A 24,647-nucleotide genomic window follows, 5' to 3' on the forward strand; every position below is an offset into this window, starting at 1 on the left:
GCGTTCCTTTAATGTTTCCCCTAGCGTTCATTAACCTTCCCTTAGTGTTCCCTTTTCCTGCCCGCCTCTTAAAGGCACCTAGTTTTTCCCCTCTTGTTATATTCCTGTATTTGTGTTCTCCCTTAAAGGGACAGTGCCCTTTTTCCCTGTCTCTCAATAAATATCTGTTTCTTGGCAAACCATCATACCTGTCTTGTGTTGTGCGATTGGGGTCGGTTACAAACCATAACAAAATGCTTCTTTCTGTTTTGCTCCAGAGATTGTGCTAGATAAAAATAGATAAGTATAAAAAGTATAGTAAGTATAAAATAGAAGTCAAGTACGTAGACAAAAGTGTTCAATATATACATATATACAATGTACAATGCAGAGTAGAAAAGTAACTGAGTTACAATACAATATACTATATACTATAGTACAGTACAATGCAGAAATGGGATGAGGTACAATTTAGGTACAATTTACAGTAAGGTGTAATGAGGTATGGGTTGTAGTGCAAATTCTTTGCCAATAAATATAATGATATGAAACAATGAACCTCACACTCCAGCCACCATGCAAGTGCTGCAGTGACCAATGAACCTCACAACCCAGCCACCATGCAAGCGCTGCAGTGACCACTGAACCTCACGCCCCTGCCACCATGTGATGTGTGTAGAAATGTGATATGTCCGTGATAGAAGTTATACGCAGATGATATTATTTTATCCTCTTGAAAGTGGTGAAGCTGGCTTGTATGATTATGGTGATTAGATACAAATATCTTAGAAACTGAAACATATAGAAGCCCAGCTTTTCAGTCAAGCTAGCTACACAAATACATTTCCCCTTTTGCCAAGTTACTTTGGATACCACTGGGCTAATTTAACCATAACACTGTTTTAGTTGTTTTTGAGGTTGAGGTTAGACTGTGTTTTCGACCACATCGTTCACATTAACTGACAGGTGTTGGTAACTTTTATATAAAAAGCAGAGTGACACAGGATTACTGTGCAATATTGTGACACCCTCACACACCTGTGACAATATTGCACCATAATCCACTGCGGTCATTACTGCCGAAGTATGAATTGGTTTAATTAATTAATTTAATTTGGACACGTGGCAGAGCAGGCCGGAGCGACCACAAGGCTCTTTTAATTTTAATTAATTATATCGTTTTTTTGTGTGTTTTTCTTTTTCATAAAAGAGACCAATTTGCCCGTAGTCCCACGGGGCGCTGGCCTGGGGTCTAGAGGTGCAGAATTAAAGGGTAATAAACCCTTCACCGGGCCATCATGCAGCCCAGCAGAGACGGCCATTGTATGGCCCCAGTATAAATAGCAACCAGGCGTTCTGATAAAAATATTTTGCCCGCAACACAATGGCTGAATTCATGCGCGAGATTCACTCAGCTATGTGGCGCAGTACACCGTGTGCGTGTGTGTGCGCGCGTGTGTGCAGCGGTCACAAGCTGCCAATGAGAGCATAGGCCTGCTCTGTCAGAGAACAGCACAGTATTCACCCCCCCCCCCTTCTCCCACCACCCCCCAACATGGATGCACATTGCTGCATTAATAAACAAGTGGCTTTGCTGTGAAACCCTGAGACACACAGACAGAGAGATAGAGACAGACAGAGATAGAGACAAACTGAGAGAGAGATAGGAAGACAGACCGACAGAGAGAGAGAACTATAGAGACAGACAGACGGACAGAGAGATAGAGACATATAGAGACAGACAGACAGATAGAGACAGAGACATATAAAGAGAGACAGACAGACAGAGAGAGATAGAGAGACAGACAGACAGACAGACAGACAGACAGAGAGACAGACAGACAGAGACAGACAGACAGAGAGAGATAGACAGACAGACAGAGAGACAGACAGACAGACCGAGATAGAGAGACAGACAGACAGACCGAGAGATATAGAGAGACATACAGACAGACAGACAGACAGACAGACAGACAGACAGACAGACAGACAGACAGACAGACAGACAGACAAACAGACAGACAGACAGACAGACAGAGAGATGTCACACGACATGGCCAACACCTTCCCTCTAATCTAATTGGCTCGTTATCAGTCCCATCACCCTGACCTCAGCTGCGTCAAAAATAAGCCCACAGATGTCCATCAATTCCACTACTGCAGTTTTTTTTGCTTTCCTCCAGATTACAGCATGATCAAATAAATGCCTAAGGGTCGTCAGTGTGAGGAGGGGGGGAACAGAGGGGGACAAACTGACAAGATAGAAAGTTTGAGCATTGTTGTTGTGGTTGGTGGATGGGAATGATCCAGAGTCAGCCAGACAAACTGATCCAGTGTCCAAAATGAGAGAGAGAGAGAGAGAGAGAGAGAGATAGATAGAGAGAGAGAGAGAGAGAGAGAGAGAGAGAGAGAGAGAGAGAGAGAGAGAGAGAGAGAGAGAGAGAGAGAGAGAGAGAGAGAGAGAGAGAGAGAGAGAGCGCGCTAAGAGTTGTGGGGGGAAGACAAAGCATTATTGTCTTCCTCGCTCCTTGAACCTGGCAGTGGCCCAGCACTGGCAGACAATGCTATGCAGATAAATGCAGCCGATAACACGGTATGTTCAAACCTGTTCCTCCTCCCTGGACGAACGGCGAATGCACGTGCACACATTCGCCCTGCAAAGTTACGTGTGCTGCGTTGTAAATACATTACGGTGTGGGGGACGCCCATCTGCCGATGGGGGTGGGGGGGCTTCAAACGTTCTAGACGCACAGGCATATGCGAATCTCCCGCAACAATAAGCAAAAATCTACTGCACAATACAGGCCCGGCTTTTTTTTTTAGGGGAGAGGAAGTCTTAATATGCAAATTAAGCAGCAGCTTCGACCGCCTATTCAAATGTCCCTGGCATACAGAGGGGCAGAGGGGGATAGGGAATGGGGTCAATGGCCTTAATTGAACTGTGCAACAGTGCCAGGGGGACAGGAGGATGTGGCCATCTTGAAAACACTCCTCACTACTCGTCTACTGACCATGACAATGCAAAGAATGTGTCCGCTTTCCCATTTAGTTCACGGCACGTTGGATTCTTGTGCACAGCCATGTGCAACGGTACTATTGTTGACAGTAAAAAGACTGTTCTAGTGTAGATCCACCTGGTAGAGCTCAGCGGGTGGGGTATTACTACTGATCCGGCTGGGGATTCACATGTTCATAACCCCACCATCTGATTCCAATTCATACAATGTCCAGGCTGGCAATGGCATGAACATCTGTGAGGAGGCATAGTGCAGAACAAATGGATACAACTGACATCTGTAGACTTTTAAAGATAGTTGGGATTTGAGCTGTAATAAATGACCATGGCTGATGACATTTTTATTGAATTAACTATTTTCTTTCAAATTTCTTGCGGGATGAGTTTCTGACAATTTAAGATTGAATCATTTGCACCTTACTTATAAAAACAATCACCTTCGTTCTACTTAGTGGCAGCGTTCGGGCACTACATTTTCTCATCTGAATCAAACATCTTTCACAACATTCTTGTGCCATGCATGTTCCATGGAGCCCATAACCCAACGTTTTCCAAAGACAAGTCATGACCTCTCCAGTCACAATAAGCAAGTTGACGACAATGACTGACAGCTAACGCGATACATTGTGGAGGCGAGGCATGACTGTGTAGGAAACAGCCCTCTCTACAGTATGTCAGCACATGCTCCTAGAAACAATAGCTACCAGTTCTGTGCGGCTACACACGTCATCGTTGCCGAGCTCTTAAAATGTGCAGGAATTATCTAGCTATCAAATAGGGGCAGATGGAGCATGGAGAAGAATAGCCAGAAGTGACCAGTCATTCTAAAATAGAGCATATTACACATCTGTGTGGCACTACTGTAGTTACATGGCTACAAATGTGCTATCAGTTAATTGGCCTAGGAAGACCATTTACATTTTACTGTGCCTTCCATTCACAGAGAGCATATGGACACTCTATAGGAAGGGGTAACATTTTAAGGCATTTGTTTCAGACCAGTCAAATTAAAAGATAAAGCTGACCTTTTTAACAATCAAGCATGGTATGACTTATGGGGGGGTTAGGGAGGGTCTTAAACCTGTTTCATGGTTCTTGCGGTGGTCGTGACGGCGCAGACTGAACGGTGGTGATGGGGCAGTCTGAACGGTGGTGATGGGGCTGTCTGAACGGTGGTGATGGGGCTGTCTGAACGGTGGTGACGGCACAGTCTGAACGGTGGTGACGGCACAGTCTGAGCGGTGGTGACGGCACAGTCTGAACGGTGGTGATGGCACAGTCTGAACGGTGGTGATGGCAGTCTGAACGGTGGTGATGGCACAGTCTGAACGGTGGTGATGGGGCTGTCTGAACGGTGGTGATGGGGCTGTCTGAACGGTGGTGATGGGGCTGTCTGAACGGTGGTGATGGGGCTGTCTGAACGGTGGTGATGGGGCTGTCTGAACGGTGGTGATGGGGCTGTCTGAACGGTGGTGATGGGGCTGTCTGAACGGTGGTTATGGGGCTGTCTGAACAGTGTGATGGGGCAGTCTGAACGGTGGTGATGGGGCTGTCTGAACGGTGGTGATGGGGCTGTCTGAACGGTGGTGATGGGGCTGTCTGAACGGTGGTGATGGGGCTGTCTGAACGGTGGTGATGGGGCTGTCTGAACGGTGGTGATGGGGCTGTCTGAACGGTGGTGATGGGGCTGTCTGAACGGTGGTGATGGGGCTGTCTGAACGGTGGTGATGGGGCTGTCTGAACGGTGGTGATGGGGCTGTCTGAACGGTGGTGATGGGGTAGTCTGAACGGTGGTGATGGGGTAGTCTGAACGGTGGTGATGGGGCTGTCTGAACGGTGGTGATGGGGCTGTCTGAACGGTGGTGATGGGGCAGTCTGAACGGTGGTGATGGGCCAGTCTGAACGGTGGTGATGGGGCTGTCTGAACGGTGGTGATGGGGCTGTCTGAATGGTGGTGATGGGGCAGTCTGAACGGTGGTGATGGGGCTGTCTGAAGATGGTGCAGACGGTGTGGTCTAAATTGTCTGGATGGTGCAGATGGCCTCTGTGAACGTCAGGTTGTTTTCCTGCTTCTTGGGGTTAGAGAGGCTCCAAGAATGGAGTGCACATTCTGACACCATATCGTTACCAACCATTGCAACGCGGCACCCGTCCACATTGCGCAATATCGGCATGAAAACGATAAAACGGAAGCATGAACAGGTTTTAGCCCCCCTGATATAAACAACTATCTAGAACTATTATCTATCAAAAAGAAGCCACCCCAAATTACTTTGTATCATTCACACACTGCAATTAATATGTGCCATAACCCAGTATATGTCTTTGCACCAGGGCTTTAGCTCTATGTTGTAATCCTTTATATATATATATAGTATATATATATGCTTTTGTACCAGGGCTTTAGCTCTATATTGTAATCCTTTATATATATACAGTATATATATATGCTTTTGTACCAGGGCTTTAGCTCTATATTGTAATCCTTTATATATATACAGTATATATATATGCTTTTGTACCAGGGCTTTAGCTCTATATTGTAATATTTTATGTTGAATCCAGTTGAGGCAGATAGAGACTTATACACACAGCGGACCACCAACACACAAGACTGAGATGGAGGTAAACATCATCAACAGCACCGGTATTACAAACACATCAAGCTCCTACAAGGAGTCTGATTCCATCCATTATAAGTGCCTGATTGAGATTTAATTCAAAGCTTGGGTTTAATTGCTAATATCGGAGCAAAATTAAGCTGATAAATCATGACTGGTCTTATTGAATTAGGGATTGAAATAGCGAAGAACCTGCTAATTGTCCATGTCAGCTAAATAAGTGCATGTAATTGTACCATGAGTTTGCCTTCAGATAGAGACTACTGAAATAAGTACATTTCCCAAACTGTGTAAGTGACTTGTTGATACAGATGCCGCAGCTTGAAGAAAAACAATGATGAATGTTAAAATTGTTTGATTTTTTTGTTGTTGCCAGTTTCATTTGGTGATACAAATGTAACCGTGTGCCTAAGAGAAGTAAGGAAGACATATTGAGCCTCAAATGGAATAGCTAAACCCTCAGAGCCCCATGGGAGCAGCAACCTGACATGACTGTCTCTCAGAGGCTGTAGCTCACTTGTAGAGCTAGAGTGAAGATATCGTACTGTATGAAACTAGACGACCCCTAAGGCATCCATTGGAACCAACCATGCCGTGTTAGCTTGTCGGGAAGGGGGGACATAAATAATGCAACGAAGTTAGGCAAAATTCAAGTAAGGGACACATTGGCAGGGCCATTTTCAATGGGGTCCCTTGACCTCTCACCTCAAGATATCTGAATGAAAATGTGTCATGTGCTAATTACATGCAGTTTGTTGCATGCAGTACAAATGTGTTATTTTCGCCTTGTAAAAATGGTGTATTTGACCATTTGTGCATATTGGGGACCCTAACCTTGGAATTGCTTGACTTTTGTATGACTGGAAAGCTCTTGTGGATCCAGTGAGCCCAATTGTATTCATGTGTGATCATGTTAGTCCCCATAGTAGCCATTTGAATGTAGTGATTTAAAAAAAATAATAATAATTTACCTGACTGTATAAAATGACAAATTGTGAGCTCTAGGATTAATCACAGTCTCTGAAAATTGCAATTCGTGCAGAAATCTCCAAATGTCGATGTTTTTTTTTTATATCACAACTAGGGGTGGAACGGTACGCATTAGAACCATGTACCGAACAATACACACATGCCCCGAACCGTGGAGGTCGTACCGAACGGTACGCATTCGGGGCATGTGTGTATTGTTCGGTTACCATATATAACGTTACGTTAGCTACGAGCTAACTAACTTTAGCCGCAAGCTAACTAATGTTAGCCGCAAGCTAACCGTGGAAACGCTCACAGAGAAGTGACTCCACGACACCAGTTCCATTAGTGGGGAAGGGGGGTTAATAACTAACAAGTTAATACTTTGACAAATGTTCCCTATATTTTTCAGTCAGTTCGGTCTTTGTGTGCCAAACATTATTAAAGGTAAACCTTTTTTTTACCAAATAAATTAGAAACATGTTTAAATGAGCAATGCCTCCCCTCTTGCTGTACCAAAATCTCTCCTAGCTCTAACCGTCACTGTCAAAATAATGTGCCTGATGTCAAATGGCCTCATTCTTTCAGTTTTTGCATGACTACGTCCTTGAGAATAACTGAAAATTGGATTATTTTTAAGCTATATATCGTTGATGTATGGTATTTTTGGAGTGTTAAATTATTTTTTTATAAAAAACAACGTATACCGAACCGAAAACCGAAAACCTAAAACCGTGATACGAACCGAACCGTCAATTTTGTGAACCGTTCCACCCCTAATCACAACACATATTTCTTTATGGTGCTCCTCAAGGTCTTAGTGTCTTAATGTGGTATTTTGGAGGGATCTTTGACCATGTTTACCAATTCTCTAGTGGTAATTTTTTTTTAATTGTGCACCAAATCTGTGTAACAAATGGTATCAACCCAAATATTGCTGCAACAACTTATGATACACAATTAAGCATGGGAATGGCCATCATATACTTCCATCATAATCATTTTTACACCCTAATGAAGACTCGTTAAGAGTCGAAACGCGTCGGTGATCCCTGCCATAATAAAGGATTTTTAGTGTGTGTCTGGGATTCTTTTTCAGACTGCCAAATTCTATCATGGACTTCCTTAAAAAGCAAGCTAGACAGTCACTATCTTTAATCCTATATTATTTGCCCTATCCTTGAAGAACACCAGATTCTTTTTTACCTTCAACATTATCATAAAACATTTTTGACCAGGTGCAGCATCTATTTGTTCTTCTTTTTTGAATTACATCATACTATTCTAGGCCCTCGCACTCTTTCAAATATCTGAATGGATGGCTAAGCAAAACACAATGTTCAATCACAGATTTAAAAGACTAGAAAAACTTGACACACGGTGCTGAGCTGCATCTCAAATTCTAGTGTTCTCATTTCTATGTGGCACCTCCTGGTGACCTGCCACCCCCCCCCCCTAAAGATCCCCTGTCCTCTCCTGAAGAAGACGGTGGGCCTATAAGGGTTAAGTCGTGGCATCATAATGTAATGCCTGCTTCTCCACCGTGCCAGACTGAGACAGTGATTCACGTCAGCAGAGTGGAGACAGTGGGAGAGGGACTAGCTTGCTTGCAACCACTCTTATGGTTTAATTTATAGTAAGCTACATGTAAATAGTGATTAGAGAATCAAGACAAAAGAACAGAGTAGCAGAGCAAACAGTGAGGTTGGAGGGCTGATCTTAAGAGAGAGAGAGAGAGAGAGAGAGAGAGAGAGAGAGAGAGAGAGAGAGAGAGGGGGGGGGGGGGGGGGGGGAGAGAGAGAACAAATAACGTTGGAGGAAGCGGGTACACACAAGCACCGCAAGCGCCGGCATGAGCACTTGGATAGGTCCTAATGTCTCCCCATGCGATTCCCCTCTCTTCTCTCTCTCTCAGACACACACACACACACACACACACTCTCTTACCCCCCACCACACACACACACACACACACACACACACACGCACACGCACACGCACACGCACACGCACACTGCATCTGCTGGAGCTAGTGGCTGTAGTTAAATTGAAATATTTCCCGGCGTGTGTCAGAAGCATGCAGAATGGTAATTATGACAGATCTGATTAGGCGGGCCGAGTCGGGCGGCTCCGGGCTGCAGGTGCGACCTTGTGCATTCCTGCGTGTGTAAATAAAATTAATTACAAGCGTGGGGGGCGCGCGGCGCGTGACATCGGCGTGCACAGGGGGGACTCCCACGGGGGGAACCCTAATGGAATATTTTCCCTGAGTCTAATAATACAGTTGGTATTGACTTGAGGTAATTAGGGGGATCATTAAAGCGCTTTTCCCGGCGTATTTGCCTGCCTGATCAGATTAGCGAGAATGGGCCTCAGAACAAGCCCTGTGTGGTCTGTCAGAGGAGTGGAGACAGTGGGAGAGGGCTAGCTAGCTAGCATTGTGGGAGAGGAGTAGCTCGCAAAATACTCCTACCTAAACTGCTGATGAACTAGCAATTGTTCAGTGAGAGAGGCCTACTGTAGCAAGCAAGGGAGATAGCTAGGAAGTATTCAGTGGGAGATGGTTATACATTAAGGAAATGGCTTAGCAAGCTGACAAACAAGGATGCCTACTGAATGAATCAAGATTCAAGATTAGCAAAAGGCTACAATGACTACATGACGTTAGTGGAAGGGGTAACATTCAGGTGAAGGCGCACTTGAAGCCAACATTCAGTGTGAAAGGACATGCAGGGTAATTACAATTTGCTATACACCTGGGATGGCGACAGTGGCTCAGGAGGTAGAGCAGTCGTCTGGTAATCCGGAGGTTCTTGACTTCCCGGTTCGATTCCCGCTCCTCCCGGGCAGCGTGTCGGAGTGTCCTTGAGCAAGACACTTTAACCCCTAATTTCTCCCGATGAGCAGATTGGCACCTTGCATGGTTGCCTCCGCCATTGGTGTGTGAATGTGTGAGTGAATGGGTAAAATGTGAGGAACAAATTGTAGAGCACTTTGGATAAAAGCGTATAAATGCAGCCATTTACCATTTACACCGTCATACAATTCTGAAGGTGATCATTCAGACTCTCGATAACAAGAGACCAGATTCCTGCTTAGGAATGGAGGGTAGGAGGTAGGAGAGGAGGGAGCAAAAGGGCAGAGAGGGGGAGAGTTGTGCGAGTGGAGACAGATGGGGTGAGAGGTGGTGTGTGTGAGTTGTAAGTGAGAGAGGGAGGGAGGGAGAGAGAGAGAGGGAGACAGAATGTGCTGTGGGCATGCTCAGTGAGCCCTCAGTCATCCCACTAAGAGGAAAGTTTGACCAAACCGGCACAAGGGGGAGGGGGTGGGGGTGGGGCATGTCGCACTGGTGGGAATTCCACTGTCCATTTAACAATAAGAGAACGTCTCATTTCAGTGGAGAGGAAGACTTGCCGTTTGCAAGATAATTCATACGCTAAATTAATTATTCAGACATCTGGGTCTCCAGTTCAAGAAATGGTGTCTTTAATAATACAGAGGATATGGCCTGTTTCCCATGGCAACCTAATAACCAGGCAGGCAGATGAGATAAATAAATAAATCAATTAATAAACAGTCATGGCCATTTATTTCCCTCTGGGTAATAATGTGCTCGCTTCAATCTGTCTAGTTTGAGAGGAGGAGGAGGGGGAGGAGTAAGGGATAACTGCGATTCCGTAAACAAAACATCCTGCTGGCCTCTTCACCAAAGCAAGAGAAGGTAAAAACTGAACTAACTTAACTAATAAAGTAACTTGTAATTCTACTGTATCGTCCAAATCTAACGCACAGCGCCGCCCTGATCCAGTCCCAGAGACACAATGTTATAACGTGTGACTCTGCTGCTACTATATCCACATTACTACCAGCCACACCGCTCATGTTGGCGTATAGAACATCTTCATGCAGGAAGTGACTTGTGACCCGCTGACCCCAGAGGAGCAGATGATCATCTGAACGGTCTGCGCCTGGAGATAGACCCTCAAAAGGTCAGTTGTAGCAACATCTGCCCCTCATGCTAAGCACCCAGCGGAACAGAGGGGTATGTAGTGTGTGCTAGTGGGATGGGGGGGGGGTCCATTTGGTGGCTTGGTAGGGAGGGGTCATACTCTAAATATTTAGGATTTAGGCTCAGAAAGGCATTAAAGCCCCCCCCCATAAACACAATCACAACAGGGCTTCCAACTGAGACAGGAAATTAGTCACTGGAGAAACGGGAAGGAGGTGGGTCCAGTCACCCTCTCTCTCCCTCTCTCTCCCTCTCTCTCTCTCTCTAGGTCTTCTCCCACCTCTTCCACTCCAGACCTCCACCCCACCCCCCGGGGGGTGTCGTGCCAGGCAAGCGCAGGGTGACAGATGGCATACACCAACCCCCCACTGCCACCCCCTCCTTCTCCCCCTACTGCACCAGCCCCCCCCACCCGGGCCCCCCCCCCCCCCCCTGGTGGCGCAGCAGCGGACCAGATCAGTGCCATTCTGTCTCATTAGAGCCTGGCTAATTAGCGTAGCCTCTTCCAGGGGAGAACGACAGAGAGCGAGAGAGAGAGAGAGAGAGAGAGAGACAGAGAGAGAGAGAGGGGGTATTCTGTGGTGTTCTATATTCTACTGGTCATTGAGGAGTCGGAGGGCTTTGAGCCCTGTGGTGCAGGGGCTCCCGGAGAGCTTGTTGTGTAACAGCAGGGACTCTGATTCCTACAATCCCTCTCAGGAAGTGTCAGGCCGTACAGACACCAAAGCCATGTGAACCCCTCACCCTCCCCCTCCTCCCGGCTAGCCTCCCGTCGCTGTGGCTTCTGCCAAATTGCTAGCTAGGCTAAGAGTTACAGTAGCCGCCCTCTCTGTTATACTAGCCAACTCAGCGAGGTTCCCTGTCGACTTTGGCTAACGACAAACTGGACAAGCTTGCCTGAGAACTCCCCGCCTCCATCGAGCCGGCTCATGATGTTGACGTCTATGCTAAGCTATCCACAAGGCAGCCCGCACCTCTGCAAGCTCATATGAAACGGGGCGTTGGCTAATGCTTAGACGCTGCTGGCAGCGTCGTAGCTAGACTCCAACCAATAGTGTCTCAACACTACAACACGGTTGCTTTTCCAACTCTTCGTCTCCCCACAGCAAATGGAGATGAAACATTCTTGAAAGCGTTCAATCACTTTGAATCAGATAAGAATGACTCATGAATAATGATTCTATCTTTATCAAAAAGTGATTTTTTTTTATTTATTTTTTTATAAACCATGCTGTCCCAATAAATCAAAATGGCCGTGTAGACTACTTGAAATATATACATGTCGAAGCTTGAATGAACGTCAGCCATCAATCTGATAGAGTGATATGCTCAGGTTAGGGCCTACTGCTCTATACTTACTGCTCTGAGAATGAGGCCATAAAACTGATTGAAATGCTACTGTGAATATGAGAGAGACAGAGGGAGAAAGAGACAGAGGGGGGATGAGAGAGAGAGAGAGAGAGAGAGAGAGAGAGAGAGAGAGAGAGAGAGAGAGAGAGAGAGAGAGAGAGAGAGAGAGAGAGAGAGAGAGAGAGAGAAAGAGAGCGAGCGAGAGCAAGCGAGCAGTTAAAGGCTGGCAGAGGCCTGCTGTGGTTACGAGCCCTGAGAGGGGATGGGATGGCGGCGTTCCAACACCCATCCCCCACACACAAGTTCGCATGCGCACGCCTACGTATTTGACGTACACGTGCTGGTACACACACACACACACACACACACACACACACACACACACACACACACACACACACACACACACACACACACACACACACACACACACACACACACACACACACACACACACACACACACACACACACACACACACACACACACACACACACACACACACACACACACACACCATGGAGCGTACAGCAATCTGTAAACTCCTGCTTACTGCTCTCCAACCCAGGGGAGAGCCACTGCTCCCACCATCCTCCACCCCACATCTCTCTCCTCTCCTCCTCAGATCTCCTCCCTGCCCCTCCTCTCTCATCTGCCTTTCACTCAATACACACGTACACACACAAACGCTCAACACACACACATGTAAATACCCCATCGCACACATGGATGCATACGGCAGGATGCACACACACACACAGTGCCGGCCCCCTCCCTTCCCAGGCACCTGCATATATGCCTGCGTGACACTGCAGAGAATTCCTGAGCTGTGCCGGGGCAGCAGAGGGGGGCATGGCACGTCAGTTGGACACGCATGTGCCAGCCTCTGCCCCAGACCTCCCCCCGTGGCTGCTCCCCTGAACCCTATATGGGCCCCCTGCCAGATTGGAACCTCCCACCTCCGACCACCAGCCCGACCACCACCACCACCAGACACAGCCAACCCCATCCACCCTCCACGAGCACCTTCAGCAGCCTCCACTGGCCTGCAGCTCTGGCTGGGTGCTGGGTTCACAGAGGCCCGGCGAGGAGGGACTGCCCTGGTGCTGGTGGTACTGTGGGACGGTTGGGGTTCGTATGTGTGTGTGTGTGTGTGTGTGTTTGGGGGGGGACCAGCTGCCCGGGGAGCGCCCATTACTAGATGGAGCCAGAGATAAGTGCTCTCCCAGGCCCCTTTTTCACAGGCGTAATTAGCACACTTCTTATCTGCTGCTCAATTCACATTCACACCCGCCCGTCATGAATGGAATGAGAGAGAGAGAGAGAGAGACAAGGGAGAAAGGAGGGATTGATAGAAGAGGTGGAGGCACAGTGGAAACCTGTTCCCAGACAGTATGGTTTGAGGAGAGAGAGAGAGAGAGAGAGAGAGAGAGAGAGAGAGAGAGAGAGACACAGACATTTGAGAGTTAATGCCACGGCTGTGTCTCTCCCACTCCAACAAGTCTTTGAACTCCTGAACAAAAACAGTGGTTTGTGCATCAAACTGCAATTTGGGTAAAACAAAGGTATCTGGGGCTATAATCACCCTAATCAGCAAGAAAAAAATAAAGCCTCCGCAGATATTCCTCGATAATTCCGCCACCTTCGTGATCTATTTTCCCCATCTTCTCCCATCAAGCGCAATTGTGAGAATGGTCCCCACACCGTGCCTCCCGACAGACACAGGAAAACCTCTAATAATAACGCCTCGCTCCGCATTTTTCTTTAATTGCTTTTAATAAAGAGTTAAACTGGTGGTGCGTGCGTGTGTGCATGCGTGTGTGTGTGTGCATGTGCGTGTGCGTCTGTTTTCTCTTCTTCTCTTGGTCTTTTGTCGTTGAGCGTGCACACAAGCCGGTATTGTGTGAGCAGGTTCACTCTCCACCGAGAAGATAACAAGAGGGCCCCCTCGTCTCTCTCTCTGTGAAAGCCATTCAGAGCATGGCTAATATAAACAGGTTTGTTTTGTGTTGAAACACTGTCGGCTGCAGCGGCTCCAAACCCACAATAAAGGAGACATATGTCATTATAGTGATAAATCAGTGCTCCGGTACGTCGGGAGGTGAGTTTCCTAACGTGCTGGATGATTGTTCTCCTTATTCTTTTGGTTCTTACATCCCTTTTAACGTAACAAATATTACAATGTTGTGTGTATCTCTTATTTTTTTTGTTGTGTTCTGATGTTTTCTTTTTTCATGATGTTTTGTTGAGGTACACTCTGGGAAGCTGCGCAGTTCCACTGGCGAGTTGAGACATGATGGGTAAATGCCGTCTCTGTAAACAGCCATGTGTTCATTACATATCGACGCTGTTATGTCCACAGATTTTTTTGTAATGATTCACCAGTACGTCACAGTCATCCATTATTGGATGAATTATTGAGCTGAAATGTTCAAGAGAGAGAGAAAAGATTCCCTTTCAAACAAGGGAATGTTCTGCGTTGTTTCAAAGACATGATGTTGTCTTAAGATCTATCATCTTCTGCCCCATTTCTGAATTGAACCAAGTATTTCGGAACTAGTATTTTGGTGACATGGAATAGTGTGCATGGTTGCGTACCGGTACCTTGATCTTGGATTTTAAGTTCTGCCCTGTTACCATGCTTAGAATTCAAAGCGAAAGATGTGATGTTAAATGTTAGTGTAGCAAGAATGTACTGTAGGATTAGAGGAATTGATTCCCCACCGCAAGTCTTGTCATAATTAACGGCATGGCTTCCCTGTACAATCTTTAGCTAGGAGACAGTGTCAATAGATGCCAAGCATCCCCCCGTAAAGTGAACTGCAGCCTCTTACTAACATTATCAACGTTGATTGGATAACATACATTGTTAATGTTGATAACCTACCACATGTCTGAATGCAACACTGTTTCAGAACCATAGACAGCACGCTATTTACTTCTTATTGCAGCAAAGATACAAGCTGGGGGAGGGCAATGTTAGCTTTAGCTTAGCCTAGTAGTAGAGAGGTGGACGCTGCCCTTCTAGCTTTAGCTTAACTTGGTGGTGGATGCTAGCTGCTAATGTTAGCAGTGAATTATTTATTTTTCTATCTACTTTTTCTCCTCCTTTTTTCTGTATTTTTTCTCCCATCCCAATTTAGTCGTTATGCCAATCCCCATATCACCATGTTGTGAAAAAAAAGAAAACTGTTTCAAGAATCCCTGTAGGCTATTAGGGTCTATCAATTAATGTTCAATTAGGGTTTTGAAGTTTGTGGTCAGCTGATGTGGGTACCTGGCTCTTGGAGGCAGCCACCTTGGCGAACAGGGCCTGGGACACCTTGGCCCTCTTCATCTCCTGTTGGATCTCGTCGTAGATGTTGGAGTTGATGTTGAGGATGCAGCTCTCCGTCTTGCCATTCCACTCGCTGGGCAAAGGAGAGGGCTTCATCTGGAGCACAGTGGGGAAGGTGTTAGAAAAAGGGGAAATTAAGGATACTTGTGTAGTGTAGTTATATCAAAAGGAAATATACCATTTGTCATGTACACTTGCACCTGGGCATGTAGTTATCAAGCATCTGAGAGTAGGAGTGCTAATCCGAGACCAAATTGACTTTATAGTGTGTATGGTCATGTGACCTGACCACTGATCCCAGTAGTCCTATTCTTAGAAGTGTGATAAATATGGGCCCTGGTGTGATTTGATATATATTTGGTATCATGCTACTTTGTAAATCTCAGTAGCCATCTGTAAACCTGTAGTAGAATAACTATATATTTCTGTATACCAGACTACATATTTGTGTACACATTTACATCTTTGTGCGATACCTGCCCTGTTCATATGTCAGTTGAAACACTCGCTCAATGTGAACACAACTCGGTTAATGTCTGTAGAAGACATCTGTTGACTGTAGATATGTTGGTATGTAAATAGGAATATTGTGCACTGTGTTTTGATCTCTCTAATCTTTTAACTTTATTAATTTACATTATTTTGTTATCAATTGTTTTCTTTTTCAAGTGCTGTTGATGATCCAGCGGGGATAGTAAACTTCTCTTATCTTAAACCATGTCATCAGAAGTCTTTCTCATAGACTCTCACAGCTTTGTGGGGTGCCTCCTCTTAACCCTCAGAGACAGAGGGTAGTGAATATAGTGGTTATATGAAACTAGATGACGTTAGGAATACATTGGTACCAACCGTGTCATGCTAGGTTGTCGGGAAGGCGGCAAAATTTTGATGAAGGAAGAACTGCCATCTGATCACTTCAAGATATCAGAATATAAATGGGTTTTATGGGTAGCCATGAGTATCCCCTTGCTATACATGCCCACTTTATGTCAATCCCATGCAGCTTTGGGCAAAGACCATGCAGTGGTTTTTTGCATGCAGTGTAAATGTGTTATTTTCTGCCTATTATAAAAATGTGTGAAGGAGTGGCTGGGTGCATTTGAATATGTCTGCATACTGGGGTACCTAAACAGTCTTAGAATTGCATAAAGTGGGTATGACTGGAAGGCTGAGACTCTTGTCTTCATTTTGTTCAATTGTACAAATGAATTGTATTCATGTGTGATGATGTCAGTCCCCATAGTAGCCAGTAGTGAGACAATTTTTTATTTATTTTTTTACTTGACCTCACTGTATATACAATGACATATTGTGAGCTCTAGTCTAGTCTAATCACCTCATGAAACTTTACAATCGCAAACTAGAGACCTAAGGCATTCAGAGAATGTATGGCTTTCCTAGGTTTATTGGCCATAAGAGGGGGTTTCTGAGTACAGAACAGAAGTGCTCGCCATCCAATTGCCAAAAAATGCATTTCTTACAGCAATCTCCAAATGTCAACATTTATTTATACTAAATCACAGCATGATTCCTTCTATGGTGTTTCTCAAGGTATTGGTGTCTTAATTAATGTGCTATTTTGGAGTGATTTGACATGCTGCGCTCCTATTGGTCAATTGCTGGAATAGCATTTCTATTTAATTTCTGACACTAGCAGAACTTTCATGGAAGACTAGGACTAATATGAACACTAAGGGCGTTTTCACACCTAGCTCGTTTGGAGCTGTTGTTCCGGAACCTGGAGCGTTTACCCCCTATTTCGGTTCATTTGGGCATATGTGAACACAGCAATTGCATTCTGTTGCGGAACAAAACAAGCGTGCCGAGACCGCCTAGAGAGGGTGGTCTCGGCGCACTTCCAACCGAACCCGAAGCGACTCGTACTCTGTGAGAATGCAATCGACTTAACAAACCGACACAACTCACTTGCCGTACTGTATACGTGTTGCATGATGACGCTTTCGCATTGAATTGTGGGCGGGATCAGTTTGTAGTCTTTAGGCAGTTAGATCAGTAAAGTTAGCTATAGACCACTGCACTTCCGCGTTACATTGAAATCGGGGAGGAGAGAGCGGGGGGAGCATATGAATTAATGTGGATGAGAGCCGTGATGTAAGTGGTTGCAGCTACGGCTGTGGGGGTGCTGGAGACATGATCGAATAGACTTTTATGCGCCTGAGTTTCCTGAACACGGCGCGACCCATTCCTAATCAATCAGAACTAAATCGTCCGATTTACATCACGGCTCTCATCCACATTCATTCATTTGCTCCCCCGCTCTCTTCTCCCCGATTTCAATGTAACGCGGAGATTCAGGGTTAGGGGGGGGGGGGGGGGGGGGGGCACACCCCAAAATCTGACCAATGACCAGCGAGACAGTTTGCTCGCGCGTGCGTTTGTTTTGGTCCGCTGTTAACACAGCCGTGTGAACACAAACGAACTAAGGGACAAGTGCAACATTGTATCATTATAGTGTCTCCCTGAATCGGAACAAAGCAAACGAACTAATTCAGTAATACCCCAACATTAAACAGGCAATCACACAGGTTGTTTTTTTAGCTAGGACCTTTTGTCAGTTAATATTCGTTTGCCTGTTGGACTTATTTCCGGAATAACTTATTTATTGGAAAACGATAAACACATCACTGGCATCACAATATATACAATAACAGTTTTTTATATAGGCACTAGATTCAAAGAGATAATAGAGCTCACAAAATCCTGTGACCATCAGTCCACAAATAATTTCTTTGGTTAGTTCTGGCTAGTTATATTATTTGCAGAGGACATAAAAACATGCAACAAAAAGGACGTTATGTACATGCAACAGAAACACTGTTGATATGTGCATGTTTTTGGAGAATCATTTGTATCGTTATTGTATTGTCATTTGGGAAATCAATCTGTTCTTATGGATTCATTTTTGTATTACTTTGTGTTGATGCTGCTGCTGGGTGACGAGCCAGGACGCAAAATAACGTCACTCCTCTATACTCTAAAATAATGTCACTCCTCTATACTCTAATATAATGTCACTCCTCTATACTCTAATATAACGTCACTCCTCTATACTCTAAAACAGTGGTCACCAACCCGTCGATCGCGATCGACTGGTCGATCTTTGAGACCTTCCCTGTAGATCTTTCCCTGAAAAAAAGAAATATGTAAAAAAAAAAATAATAATAAAATTTGTATCTTTCCCTGAGAGTCCACATTACAGTTCTACTTTTGTTTTGATGTGAAAAGTGATGCTGCATAAGATTACTGCACTTAGCACTGACTGAGAAAGTACATATTACAGTTCTACTTTGACAAACATATTTACAATTAGCATTTTCTAATGTTAATAATATGAGAGTCCACGTTACAGTTCTACTTTTGTTTTGATGTGAAAAGTGATGCTGCATAAGAGGACTGCACTTAGCACTGACTGAGAAGGTCCACATTACAGTTCTACTTTGACGTTTTAATGTTGGACCAAAGCATTGCATGTAATTACAATACAGGCAAATACAAGTCATTTAGTTTAAAGTACAGTCTTGGCTGTCTTTTTCTCTCAACGCTTCAATAGGTAGATCTTGCCTTGACCAAAAAAAAAAGTGATCTTGAGCTTAAAAAGGTTGGTGACCACTGCTATAAAAGAATGTCACTCCTCTATACTCTAAAAGAATGTCACTCCTCTATACTCTAAAAGAATGTCACTCCTCTATACTCTAAAAGAACATCACTCCTCTATACTCTAAAAGAATGTCACTCCTCTAGTCTAAAAGAACGTCACTCCTCTATACTCTAAAAGAACGTCACTCCTCTATACTCTAAAATAATGTCACTCCTCTATACTCTAAAAGAATGTCACTCCTCTATACTCTAAAAGAACATCACTCCTCTATACTCTAAAACAGGGGTCAGCAACCTTTTTGACATGGAGTGCCTGTTTGAAATATAGTTGTAACTAGTGTGCCTCAACAATATTCCATGCATCGTAATTTTTTTTCTCATAATCAGGTATTTTTAATGATAATTTTTACATTATTACATCATTATTGTTATTATTAACAATATTATTATGATGGTTGTATCAACCCTAAATCTGAGTTGGGGGGGGGGGGGGGGGAATGCAATGCAGACAAACAGCTGCATACAGTGCGACCATTTCACTCACATTTGCCCATTCATTTTTGGACACATCACACACCATCGGTGTGTGTACTGTACGTGTGCTGTCATAGCTCCACCTACAGGCCTAATGGAGAATACCAGGAGAACACCAGGATGTGAATGGAGGGTGAATGTGAGGTATATCGTGTAAATAAGTTTTGATTGATCGCAAGACTACACTGTAAAAAAAAAAATAATAATAAGTTACCAGAACTTAAAAATAGTGAGTTCAGTTACTGTGCATTAAGGTTTTCAGTTTTCAATCCATAATAAGTTAACAGAAAAATAAGTACACAACCACATTATTTCAACCTAATAAAACTATGTTTATTGTCATTGTTTTAAGAACACAAGTTGACTTGGTAATACTCACATTTTGAGTAAAAAAATGGCTTTTAACATGTGCAATGTTCAATGAAATAGAAAAATAAATAATAAAATGTGTTGATTAATCCCACTGGTCACAATGGTGACCGTAATAATGTTTTTGTTATAAGGCTCTGCAAATGTTACTGAATGATGTAGCAATGTATTTCCAGTTAAATTGAAATAATAAACAAATAAAGGGTCTCAATTAAATATGTGGTAGTAAAAAGAACCTGTGGGAGGATTTCAAAAAGATAAATGCGACAACAGTGCAAAATATTTCACTATAATATTTAAAAGCAAAAACAAAAACAAAAAAAATTATATATATATATATATATATATATATATATATATATATATATATATATATATATATATATATTTTCTTTTTAATGCTGCCCCCTGTGCCTATGAAAATGCCCCCGCGTGCCTATGCAGGCATGCGTGCCTAGGGTTGCCTACCCCTGCTCTAAAAGAACGTCACTCCTCTATACTCTAAAAGAATGTCACTCCTCTATAGTCTAAAAGAACGTCACTCCTCTATACTCTAAAAGAACGTCACTCCTCTATACTCTAAAAGAACGTCACTCCTCTATACTCTAAAAGAACGTCACTCCTCTATAGTCTAAAAGAATGTCACTCCTCTATACTCTAAAATGTCACTTGTCCATGTACTATAATACAATGTCTGTAAAGTGCTTTGAGATACCTTATGTAAGGTGCTATATAAAATAAATGTATTATTATTATTATTATTACTCCTCTATACTAAAATAATGTCACTCCTCTATTCTCTAAAAGGAGAGGGAGGTGACAAAAATAAACTTGAACGCTAGTTAATCTATGTATGGGAAATACTGAACCAACCAATCTAAAACTATTTGTGTGTAATGTCGGTTTAAGTTTGATATTTCCCCCCCTATCCAACTCATATACAACCAAAACTCAACTGACGGCTGATGCAGAATGAGGGCTAGCAGCTGTACTGTATACTTGAAAGGAAAAACGAACTTGTACGTATTCCTGTTTACATGACACGCTCTGCAAACATGTAGAATAGTGAAACAACAAGGAATCACATGCTGGGAGATGTGCAGTGAGAGTGTGAGTGTAGATGGTGGTGGTGGTTGTGTGGGGGTGGGGGTGTGATGCTCACAGGGGAGATGCCCACAGGGATCCGGGGGTTCCAGTCCTCGGGTCTGATGTTGTTGCAGTCTTCTCTCCGGGGCTGCAGGGTCGATAAGACAACAACAGCCATGTTTGTTCAGACTCAAAAGGGAAACGAGAGGGAATACGGCTAAACACACACACAAACACAGGAACGTACACTGTTCCCATGTACGCTTATCTGAAACTAAGCATCGTTTGTGTTATTCTTCAAACAGCATGTATAAAATGTGCTTGTGCTCTCATGTCGAGCCAGTGACGGGAAAACATACGTTGCAAAGTGAAATATCAGATCATCTTCATTCAGTGGTTTTTGACAGGTCTCGAGATAACCTTCCAACAAGGTAACAAAAACCCACGACTGATGAAAAGTTTAACACGATAGCCATAATCACATGAGCCATCCCATCTGGAAGGAGATGACTAAAATCAAAACTGAGGGCACAAGTTCAGAATATTCAAATAAACCACTAATAACACCGAAAAAACTGCCTGTGCTTGAAAAATATATATTTAAACATTTGTCTAGACACCTAACACGAGCCATTTCGGGGCTTTCGTAATAATAATAATAATAATAATGAGGAGAAAAAAAAAGAAAGAACATAATCCTCAAATTTGCGGTGGAACTGGAATGTTGGAAGCATTTCTGGGCGTTTCATCCTATTTTTTTTTTATGACTCCTGAAGGCGAGCTTGTCAGTCTGAGTCAAGGGCTTGTCATATAGAGCTAATTGTTAAGGCCGGGACGTGCAGCGACTGGTGCGGGGAGTCAGCCACCCATCGGCACACGTGAGATACATACCTCCACCGCTGCTTTTATGAGGCCTATAAAACCCGCCTCTGTCTCTGCTGAATTGCCACCCTGGCTGATTTATGCCACTAAATTCACTCCGCATCGCTACATAGGAGAGGTTGGCATATGTCCAGGTGTGTGTGTGTGTGTGTGTGTGTGTGTGTGTGTGTGTGTGTGTGTGTGTGTGTGTGTGTGTGTGTGTGTGTGTGTGTGTGTGTGTGTGTGTGTGTGTGTGTGTGCGTATGTTTGTGAATTGCCTTTTGAGTTCCTGATCTGCAGGCGCTGATCTACAGACGTAATATATGGCTCTGGGTGCGAGTCATACTGCTGAGGAGCTGTGTACACACACGTATGTCAGGACTCATGTCAACGTGCTCGTGTGTTAACAGAGAATAGTGAGCGATAAGGAAAACACAGAAGACATTAGCGTAAAGCGAGAGCTTGTATTTCAGTCTGGAAGCGAAGGCACGGCCATATTATCATTTCTGGCTGGTATGTATGGTAGTAATTGGTTTCAGGGCTCACCTATCAAATTGATCAAAAGCATCATCTGTTGACCTTGGTGGCAAAGGTTCATAAGCTCGACACTGTGAGGCCTGTGTGTTCCGTACTGGCTATTAGACAGATTTAAACGGCACACAATCACACTCTTCACACCAAAGCCTCTGAAATTATGCTTGATGCAATTATTCAATCCAAAAAAAAAGGTGAAGACACCTCCTGATCTGCTCATCTGGGAGGACAGACGTAAACAGAATTAGGGCATCAACAGAGGTATGTCTGATAATGTCTGTATGTCTTTTTCCTCAGTTCAGTGTGTCCTTGTACAAAGACCCTCTCTCTCTCCCAGGCCCTGTCCTGAGCTGACACAGTCTCCGATTAGAAGGATGAGCCGTGAACTGCAAAGTGGCTCTCCTTTAAAGTTCAAAGCCACTGCTTCAGAATCTCTTTCTGCTTCTCTTAAAGGAACACGCCAACTTTTTAGAAGCCGTCTACCCCACAGTCAGACAAGAAGATAGATACCCATCTCATCTCTGTGTGTGTAGTACAGAGAGAGAGACCAGCAGCAGGCTAGCTAGTTTACACAATGACTGAAAGTGGATACGGACCATTAGCCTACCGTCAAAAGTAACAAAATACCCTTTCCAACAACTCCAAAACATGTTGTGTATTTACTGTGTATTTACCACATGTAGAAATAACTGCCTCAGCCTCCCTTCTTGAACCTGTAGTTCCTCCTCTGTAAATTCTGGTTCATAAGGTTCTGGATCTTGGTTTGTCCAGAATTCATCATAAATTGCCTCTCTTACAAAGATTTGCAGTCCCTGATTAGTTCTTCTGTAGGTTAGCTAGTCACATTGGTTTTGTTGACGGAAGTTACAACAGGGCTTTAGAGGAGACATATCACTGCATCCAGCCGACAGTTGTTTGTCAAGAAAATTGTCCAGACTATTTATCTGCTTAGAAAATTACAACGTCTCATTTGACATTGTTATTCCTACATGTGGTAAATACACAAGTCACAACATGTAAATGAGACCGTTTTGGAGTTGTTGGAGTTGTTACTTTTGACGGTAGGCTAATCCGTAAGTCCGTATCCACTCGTCACCACATGTAAACTAGCTAGCGTGCCGCAGGTCCCTCTCTCTGTACTGCACTCACCATCTTCTGACTCCGGGGAAGACGGCAAATAAGCTAATTTCCCCAAAAGTTGGTGTCTTCCTTTAACACTTTCGGGGCCTTTCACGTATATATACGTTATTGGGCGCCAACGGTTAATGGCCAAAAATGTATATATACGTTTTTGGATAGTTTTCCCTTTTTTTTATTTTAATATCCTATTCAATGTCAGGGACCTGTATGTTGCCGTTAAAAGGCATACTGGGACTCCGAAGGTGCAGTACTGGCCAGATCCTGCTAGTAGGCAGTATCGAGAGTGCAGTAAACCCTGTTCCAGACCGGGTGCTACACTAAAATGTCTCCGGACGGGCTTTTCTAGTAATGGGAAACCTAGGGCTTCACTCGATCGCATTGAATCGTTTTCAGGACCCCCGATCTATATGTTGTGGTGGATTATGTCGTGGACTAGATGGGCATAGGATGAACCAGATGGTGATCAAATAATTGGAATATTATTTTTGGAAAGGACAATCTGACGTCAATTTCAGCTTGATCGTGCATGGTTTTCATACCCATCCCCCTGATCGGCGTGTGTTGTGGTAATAACGAATGCCATTATTGGCAATCAATTCATCAGAAACGAGCCCCCCCCCCCTTTCATGCATTCATGATGAAACATAATACCTATCATATGCATTTGATTTGAAAATAATAGTGTGTCCAGGGACGAAACGCCAATGGTTTTAGTAGCCCGGATCATTCCGAAATTATACTCATATTCACCACGGGATAACGCACAAACGTATTCATGAAAACATTAATAATTTTTTGCATCTTGAACAGAAGATAGTTACTGTCAAATGACCATGGTATTGTATCCATAGCTAGAATATAAAATATAGATTTAGCTCTACAAACAACGTGACGCAGAGTGAAACTATGTAATGAAAACCTGGCCGTGCTATAGCTAGATGGGGAAATTGAATGGCCCCGAATGAGTTAAGGGTGACTGCTGCGATCTCGCTGCACAGCTAAAATGGAGAGGCACCGTCTTGGACATCATGGGTGGGCTTTGGTGAGACTCTGTGGAACTCGTGTCTCTCGTGTACATTAAAGCCTCGTCATCTATGGGTGCGGTCAGGACAGAGGAGGCCTTTTCTTTATCTTGACCTCACTTCAAATGGGCTTCAATGGTAAAAAAAGTCACCACATACCTTTGAAATGAGGGAATTCTTTTTGTGGTGGTCGTGGGGGGGG

At 44.1% G+C, this 24,647-nt stretch overlaps 1 protein-coding gene across 1 annotated transcript in view; it reads right to left on the minus strand.

Annotated features, from left to right (window-relative positions):
• satb1b (SATB homeobox 1b) overlaps positions 1-24,647 on the minus strand; it is a 119,346-nt gene that overhangs the window by 10,554 nt on the left and 84,145 nt on the right. Inside the window, exon 12 of the mRNA XM_084336429.1 lies at positions 15,222-15,377. Coding sequence (XP_084192555.1) covers positions 15,222-15,377 — 156 coding nt within the window. The remainder of the gene's footprint in view (positions 1-15,221; positions 15,378-24,647) is intronic.

This window comes from Notolepis coatsorum (genome assembly GCF_963971535.1).
Source record: "Notolepis coatsorum genome assembly, chromosome: 19".
In the NCBI taxonomy this organism is placed as follows: domain Eukaryota; kingdom Metazoa; phylum Chordata; class Actinopteri; order Aulopiformes; family Paralepididae; genus Notolepis; species Notolepis coatsorum.